The sequence below is a fragment of the Leiobunum rupestre genome, chromosome 5 (assembly GCF_980474605.1).
Source record: "Leiobunum rupestre chromosome 5, qqLeiRupe1.1.hap1, whole genome shotgun sequence".
Classification (NCBI taxonomy): domain Eukaryota; kingdom Metazoa; phylum Arthropoda; class Arachnida; order Opiliones; family Sclerosomatidae; genus Leiobunum; species Leiobunum rupestre.
Window position 1 is genome coordinate 14,169,243 of NC_143388.1, and position 8,112 is coordinate 14,177,354.

At 31.5% G+C, this 8,112-nt stretch overlaps 2 protein-coding genes across 2 annotated transcripts; one reads left to right on the forward strand and one right to left on the reverse strand.

Annotated features, from left to right (window-relative positions):
* The first annotated feature begins 1,505 nt into the window (after nt 1–1,505).
* On the forward strand, nt 1,506–2,843 carry LOC149943608 (uncharacterized protein F54H12.2-like). The gene is made up of 2 exons (XM_090176123.1): nt 1,506–2,225; nt 2,388–2,843. Exons 1-2 carry the CDS (start codon nt 1,506–1,508, stop codon nt 2,841–2,843), a joined length of 1,176 nt encoding a protein of 391 aa, XP_090032249.1.
* Nucleotides 2,844–2,958: 115 nt separating this feature from the next.
* Nucleotides 2,959–7,617, reverse strand: LOC149943609 (uncharacterized). Its single transcript, XM_090176125.1, has 9 exons — nt 7,525–7,617; nt 6,977–7,467; nt 6,506–6,915; nt 6,126–6,443; nt 5,617–5,895; nt 5,439–5,507; nt 3,823–4,104; nt 3,526–3,762; nt 2,959–3,065 (listed from the first exon to the last, which is right to left on the reverse strand). The coding sequence occupies exons 1-9, from the start codon at nt 7,615–7,617 to the stop codon at nt 2,959–2,961; spliced, it is 2,286 nt and encodes a 761-aa protein (XP_090032251.1).
* Nucleotides 7,618–8,112: the final 495 nt, after the last annotated feature.

The window sequence follows — 8,112 nt, forward strand, 5'->3', positions numbered from 1 at the left end:
TACAGAAAATCGGGAAAGACCTCGAAAACTGCTTATTTAAAATCGAAAAAGTTCTAAGGAAAAGAACAAAACCAGACGGAACTAAAGAACTACTAGTACGTTGGCGTGGTTACGGTCCAGATTTTGACTCTTGGGTGTAAGAAATCGTCATATTATGAGTTTCTATATCACGTTACCGTCCGACTCTTCTATGCGCTATTTCAAAAACAATACTATAAGCAAGTTTAGAACGTATTTACCGGAACCAATGAAACTTGAGGGGGCGTATGAGGTTGGACTTGCTGAAATCAGTTACCCAAGAACTTGGAATAACGTTCAAGAAGAGTGTGTAGTTCGAATTTGGAAAACCATCTCTCTACCGGATTCCTTAGAAGAATCAAAGACTAAAACACATAAGACACCGAGAAAACACACTGACATAGACAATTTCAATGACGTAATGGATTTCGTTAATATAGTAATACCACCAGGATATTACGGAGTTGAAGATTTACTGGAAATAATGACTACTGATGACGACGGGCGAAATATTAGCTCTAGAGTCAAGTTATATTACAACAAACCAAACCGTCGTGTAATTGTTGAACTATATGAAATGAACCAAGTTTACATACCACGAGAAATCGCCATCATATTAGGACTCACGAGAACTCCAGGCATAGACGTAACTCTAGTGACTTCCATGACAGCGCCTTTTAGCTGTGATATGGACGCTGGGTTACATTCTCTGTTCATATACTCGGACATTATACAAAGTCGATCGGTTGGAGATTCAGATGTTCCCTTATTACGTATTATAAGTATTCAAGGAACAGACGGAGATACTGTTGAGAAAGAGTTTTCACGACCACATTATATGCCTATTGCGTATAACAATTTTCAAACCATTGAAATTAATATTATGAGTGAAATGGGTCAGCCTGTACATTTCTAACGAGGAAAAGTTCACGTCACTCTTCATTTTAGACCCCGAAGAACATGGACTTATCTATAAAATCAGGTGTAAAATCTTTCTTCTGTTCATTTGTGGTTAGCGGGTCAAAGGGGAAACATGTCTCCACGTAATCTGGATCACGTTTCTGTAAACGATTATAATAACTATTACTTAAATCAAATTGGACACGGATCAATTCCGGTATACCGTGGAGTAGCCGTGCAAAGAGGATATGGTCTTGGAAATATATTAGCCTCGGCATTTCGGTCGGCCATGCCTTTACTCAAAAAGGGTGCCACATTCCTTGGTCGAAAATTTTTAAATACCGGAGCAAAAATTGCTTCCGACGTCTCGAGTGGTGTGTCTATTAAAGACGCGTTAAAATCTCGGGGGAAAGAGGCGGGGAAAGAAACCTTAAGAAGAGCCGCCGAAGCAGTGAGTAAACTTAGTGGAAATGGACGTAAAAGGAAACTTAAAACGTCTCCCATCATCAGTTCAGTTCGAACCAGGAAGAAGAAAAGACGTTCTCTGCTTCAGTCTGATATATTATCGTAATCATCATCATTGAACAATGTCTCTAGCTCACCCCAGTTCGCAGAACAGCATTAGCTCGGAACTTTATTTATTTCACGTACCTTATACTCAAATTGGTATAATAGGAAGTCAATGGGTTGAATATAATCCAACATCGAACATAAATGAAAACCAAGCAATTATCTTTAATATCGCTGGAAACTCGGAGACTTACATTGATTTGAAAAATACTTTACTTCAAGTTCAAGTGAAAATTGTGAAAGCAGATGGAACTCTACCAAAACCCGATATTTACGACGCTGTATCTAAAACCACAACTCCTGCGGACAAAGTTGGTCCGGAAAATTTGTTTTTACATAGTCTCTTTGGCGAAGTTCACGTATCATTAGGTGACAGATCAGTTACATCATGCCTTCAACAGTATCCTTACAAGAGTATGATTCAAACGCTCTTGATATATGGTGGGCCAGCCAAGGAAAGTTTCTTAACCGCGTCTCTATTCTATAAAGACAAAGCCGGGAAATTTGACGAATTTTCCAATAACGACGGATTTAAGAAACGTGCAAAATTTGCTCAAGAAGGTGTTATTGACATGATAGGAGTTGTACGAGCCGATATTTGTCAACAAAATCGACTTATTCCTAACCTGATAGATCTAAATTTCAAGTTTATCAAAAGCTCAAACGAGTTTTGTTTACACACAGACGGTGAAAAATGCAAAGTCATTTTCACACACGCGTCAATGTTTGTCAGAAAAGTTAGATTGACGCCAAAGATTATGTTATCCCACGCTAAAACTTTGGAACTGGCAACAATGAAATATCCTATCACCCGTACGGAATGTAATTCATTTTCAATTTCCCAAGGCAACAAAATATGCGTCAAAGACAACTTATATAATGGTCAAATACCGAGTAAGGTGGTGATCGGATTTGTGGACCAGAATGCGTGTTTGGGAGACTACAAAATGTCACCTTTTAACTTTAAAATTTTTTCGTTAACTCAAATCGCCCTATACCTTGATGGTAGTAGTGTCCCGGCAAAACCATTAAACCCAAATTTCAAAGATAAGTTGTTTATGCGATCATACGCTAATCTCTTTCTTCAAACTGGTCAATGGAATATTGATGAAGGAAATTTCATCGACCGTGATGAATTCGCCAATGGAAACGCACTATTCGTATTCGACTTAACTCCCGACCTCAATGGAAGTTCAACTGACTGTTTCAACCTGGTAAAGAACGGGAGCGTTCGTCTCGAATTAATATTCGGAGAATCATTGCCGTCAACAGTTAGCGTGATTTGCTATTCCGAATATCAATCTTTGGTCGAGATCGACAAGAACAGAGCAGTTTTATATGATCAAAGTTCATAATGGACTCGCAACAACTTGAAATCATACTCAAGAATGACCCGTATACCAAATATTTGTTCAGAGGAGTCTTCCATGCCGACAAACTTCCCGATAATGTGAAAACGTGTCCTTCACTTTACATCGTGAACACTGATACGTCCAATGGGGTAGGAGAACATTGGTGTTTGATATATATCTCAAGGTCACTCAATTGTACATTCTTCGAGAGTTTCGGGAACAGCCCTGATTTGTTTAAATTTAACTATTTTATAGAGAAAAACAGCTTAACTGTCACGTATAATTCTGTTGAATTGCAAGAAAATTCTACTGTATATATTTTGCAATTAATTTGTGTCGGGGAATAAAATTGTTTAGTATATTGCGAAGATTTTCAAAAAACAAAAATGTTAATGATCGTATGATTGTAGAATTTATGTATAAGAAATACTCAATAAATTTGTCATAAAAATATTTTATTGTTTCGTTTTATTATGTCCGTGCGCGAGCGTTGATATACCATCGTCTAAAATATAACGTTTATCATCGCACGGGTTTAAACACAATTTGTTTTGTCGCACAGTCGTCACAATATGCTTATTACTCACTATGCGCTTCATCTCCGCGATAGTCAACTTACGGTTCAGAAGACAGTCGCGATATTCCGCGTGACGGACGCGCTTCTGCACAACGCGTTTACACACACCCTTGCAAGTCTTTTTCTCGCCTTTAGATGACAATATAGAGTACATTTTGGGTCTAAGTCCGCAAAATTCTTCAATCGGTGTGCCGTCCATCTCATCCTTAAATTTGCCTAGCCTCTTTTTGTTGGTTTCGTCGAACAGAGGGTGATTTTTGGGGTATCCAGAAAAATCATACATTTCCTTCTGTTGGGCGAAATCCTCGTATAAATCCGGTGTTTGGATTTCATACGTGAGGCTGTCTGTAAATTACAAATAATCATTAGAAATGAGCTATACTATATACAAGAGGGTATACGTACCAGTATCGGTAAAAAGAAGTTTGACCTTTTCTCCGTACTGCGGCTTTATGACGTCATAGTGAAATCTATACATTAAAAGTTTCGATAGATCCAAAATGGCGAAACCTGTATAGATGGGCCGGTTTAGAATAAGCTTTTTCTTAGCGGAATGAATTCCAACAAGGTCGTTTTGGAAGATGGTGAACTTTTCGAACGCGGGCGAGCTAGCTTTTTTAACAGCTTTTTCTGGTGTCGTAACCAATTTCAAATCCTTACGTAAACGTAAGTTTTCCATGGTTTTACCTGCAAAAAAAAATTATTTTAATTTTAATTTTTAATTTTAATTTTTAATTTTAATTTTTAATTTTAATTTTTAATTTTAATTTATAATTTTAATTTTTAATTTTAATTTTTAATTTTAATTTTTAATTTTAATTTTTAATTTTAATTTTTAATTTTAATTTTTAATTTTAATTTTTAATTTTAATTTTTAATTTTAATTTTAATTTTAATTTTAATTTTTAATTTTTAATTTTAAAATTTTAATTTTTAATTTTAATTTTTAATTTTAATTTTTAATTTTAATTTTTAATTTTAATTTTTAATTTTAATTTTTAATTTTAATTTTTAATTTTAATTTTTAATTTTAATTTTTAATTTTAATTTTTAATTTTAATTTTTAATTTTAATTTTTAATTTTAATTTTTAATTTTAATTTTTAATTTTAATTTTTAATTTTAATTTTTAATTTTAATTTTTAATTTTAATTTTTAATTTTAATTTTTAATTTTAATTTTAATTTTTAATTTTAATTTTTAATTTTAATTTTTAATTTTAATTTTTAATTTTAATTTTTAATTTTAATTTTTAATTTTAATTTTTAATTTTAATTTTTAATTTTAATTTTTAATTTTAATTTTTAATTTTAATTTTTAATTTTAATTTTTAATTTTAATTTTTAATTTTAATTTTTAATTTTAATTTTTAATTTTAATTTTTAATTTTAATTTTTAATTTTAATTTTTAATTTTAATTTTTAATTTTAATTTTTAATTTTAATTTTTAATTTTAATTTTTAATTTTAATTTTTAATTTTAATTTTTAATTTTAATTTTTAATTTTAATTTTTAATTTTAATTTTTAATTTTAATTTTTAATTTTTAATTTTAATTTTTAATTTTAATTTTTAATTTTAATTTAATTTTTTAATTTTAATTTTTAATTTTAATTTTTAATTTTTAATTTATTTTTAATTTTAATTTTAATTTTTAATTTTTAATTTTAATTTTTAATTTTTAATTTTAATTTTTAATTTTAATTTTTAATTTTAATTTTTAATTTTAATTTTTAATTTTAATTTTTAATTTTAATTTTTAATTTTAATTTTTAATTTTAATTTTTAATTTTAATTTTTAATTTTAATTTTTAATTTTAATTTTTAATTTTAATTTTTAATTTTAATTTTTAATTTTAATTTTTAATTTTAATTTTTAATTTTAATTTTTAATTTTAATTTTTAATTTTAATTTTTAATTTTAATTTTTAATTTTAATTTTTAATTTTAATTTTTAATTTTAATTTTTAATTTTTAATTTATTTTTAATTTTAATTTTTAATTTTAATTTTTAATTACTTACCGAAGACAGCGTTGTTCATTAATTTGAAAAAGTCCTTTTCAAAATCGTTGGCGGCCATTTTCCTTTTATCTGTATTAAAGTCAATATATAAATTTAACCAGGCACCTTGTTCGAATTTCATAATTCGGTGGATTTTCGTGATTTTTAGCCCTTTTTCCACGTAATACTCTCGGTAGACTCTCTTTAACAGGGATTTTCAGTTCAGTCATCTGGGTTTTGGAATACTCGGAAAGCATTTCCGGTTTAATGGACATGGACTCTGGAGCTAACGGGTAGCAGTTATGCTCGTCGTGTAATGCGTCCGGATATTCCAATTCCACTTCCAAAATAAATCCCTCAGAGGCGTCGTCGGGGCAACTTAGAATTTCGCGTTGACAGTCAGGGGTGGGTTCAATCCACTCAAAACCTTTCATTGGTAACGCGTCGCACATGACAGTACCATACAAATTGTTACAATCTGTTTAAAATAACATCGTTAAAATTAATTTTTTAATTATTTTTTTAATAAAATTTTTAAAATATTTTGTTTTTAAATAAAATTTTTAAAATATTTTTTTTTAATAAAATTTTTAAAATATTTTTTTAATTAAATTTTTAAAATATATATATATTTTTTTAATTTATTATATATATATATATTTTTTTTTGTATAATTAAATTTATTATTAAAATTTTGATTATTCTTACCGAGATAACAGATGTAACTATCTGGTTTGGAACGGTCGTGTGTTTCCAGGTACTTGTTATTACCCTGTGCGAGACGATGGCTGATCATTGAAACTCCACCTCGTATCCCTTTTTCTATGAAAAGATGCATGTCCCCATCCAGAAAAAGGTCAAGACGCACCTTAGTCATACATAGGGCCGCCTGCCACGCGAAACCCGGGCCTGTGTACGAATGTGCGTTGTCTAGTCGGTAATACGTCATGCACATACGACGGAAACTTTGAAAGACGTCTGCTAGAAGTAATGTGTCAGACAAGACATAAATATCGTGATAACGTCCTTTAAAAATAAAAGTTCCAATTAAAGATTATTCGTATTTATTATTTTAATAGTGTTCATACCCAAATTTCCGATGTTGAAAGTTCTCCATACGTTTTGCGCATGCACGTAGTCGGCTTCACTCAGAGGCTCATCGGTTAAATCGTTGAAGAAACACTCGATAGGTGGTAGTTGTGTTTCTTTAAAACGATCTTCCGAATCCATGTAGGAATACGGATAAACCCCTTTTCGCAGAAGTAAATTAACTTCTTCAGGTGTGAAAACCGAGTTTAAGAGCGGAAACTTGTCAGTCCCACCTTTCGATAAATTTCCGACGAGGGTCTCGAGAGAAGCTGGCAAAAACCGGGCACTGTCAACGAAACGTAGTTTGCCCAAAGTGAAAGAAATGTATGTTTCACTGTTGGTAGCGATACAGTCTATATTTTTATTTTTTATTTTTGCAATTTGTTGCATAATGAGGTGTACGTCATATCTACAAATGTTTCATGTCATAAGTTAAAAAAATACCTTAAGCATATTTGCATTTAATTTACCTGCTCAGATTATGAAGGAAAACCGGGATGAATTTTGGCGCCTTCATTTTCAAATTGCAGCTCTGACACGCACAACCCCTATACGCCCCTGTGTAGTGATCATGGTCACGTGTTTTAACTGAGTTTTTAGTAAATGCTTCTTCGCAGACGTAACAACGAGTCGCTGTTTGATAGGTGGTTTCTTCGATTTCGGAAAGTTGCATAGGGATGTTTTCCTTCAACGCTTCCGATATAACCGTAGACTCGTCCAAAAGCATATTTAAAAACTTCAACGCACCGTCTTGTCCCCTGTAGGTCTCGTGCTTTACGAGATTTCCTACATAGTAAATAAATATTAGATCAATCGTACCAGTGGGACTGACAATTGCATATGAAAATCCGCACGTGACATGTACGGCTAGGGTCGTGGTCGATGACAATGTTGCGTCTGGCAAACATGTCGCTATTTTTGACATTATCGACTCGAAATCGGCGAAAATGGTGTAAGGAACCTATATGAAACAAATAAATAAATATTTCGAATTTAAAAGAAGTATTAAATTATTTACCATTTGACTCCAACCAAAATTTTTGAATTTTAAAATTGGTTCTTTGGTTGGCATCTCCACGCGTTGTGGTTGGTGAACATTACAGTCACGCATGTGGTCTTTGATAATGTCTTCGGAATTACTCCTTTTTAGAGACCGTCGACAATAAAACGTCTTGCCATTATGTTTGGAGAATCCACTGAACAAACGACTTAGGTGGCGGATCAAGATGTAATGTTTATTTTGACCGTTTGATACTAAGAGAAGATCAATTTCCCTTGTTTCTGGTACTCTTTTCTCACTCACATATCGAGGAAAAAATCCTTTTTCATATGCGAAAATGTTAATTGATAGGTTATTCACCTCTTCGAACTTTTTAAGTTTATAAGCATCCAGTTCGAAGGGGAATGTAATACCGCACAAATCGAGTTCGTTTTCGTAACGCTTATAATTACTAATGCGACTCGGGTTGATGGTAACTGGGTGAAGTTTAGCCAAGATTGACCACAAGAAACATTTATTGTCACTAGGGTCTTCTGGATTCACATTTACCGTAGCCCGTTTATTTTCAATCACGGGCGGTGTAATGCGAAATATCAAATTAATAAG

Coding starts and splice junctions, on each gene's coding strand:
- LOC149943609 (XM_090176125.1), bottom strand. CDS start 7,617: ATGCGTGACTGTAATGTTCACCAACCACAACGCGTGGAGATGCCAACC. Junction 6,444..6,505: donor TTTCAACATCGGAAATTTGG/GTATGAACACTA, acceptor TTATTTTTAAAG/GACGTTATCACGATATTTAT. Junction 5,896..6,125: donor TAGTTACATCTGTTATCTCG/GTAAGAATAATC, acceptor TATTTTAAACAG/ATTGTAACAATTTGTATGGT.
- LOC149943608 (XM_090176123.1), top strand. CDS start 1,506: ATGTCTCTAGCTCACCCCAGTTCGCAGAACAGCATTAGCTCGGAACTT. Junction 2,226..2,387: donor CGTCAATGTTTGTCAGAAAA/GTTAGATTGACG, acceptor ATACCGAGTAAG/GTGGTGATCGGATTTGTGGA.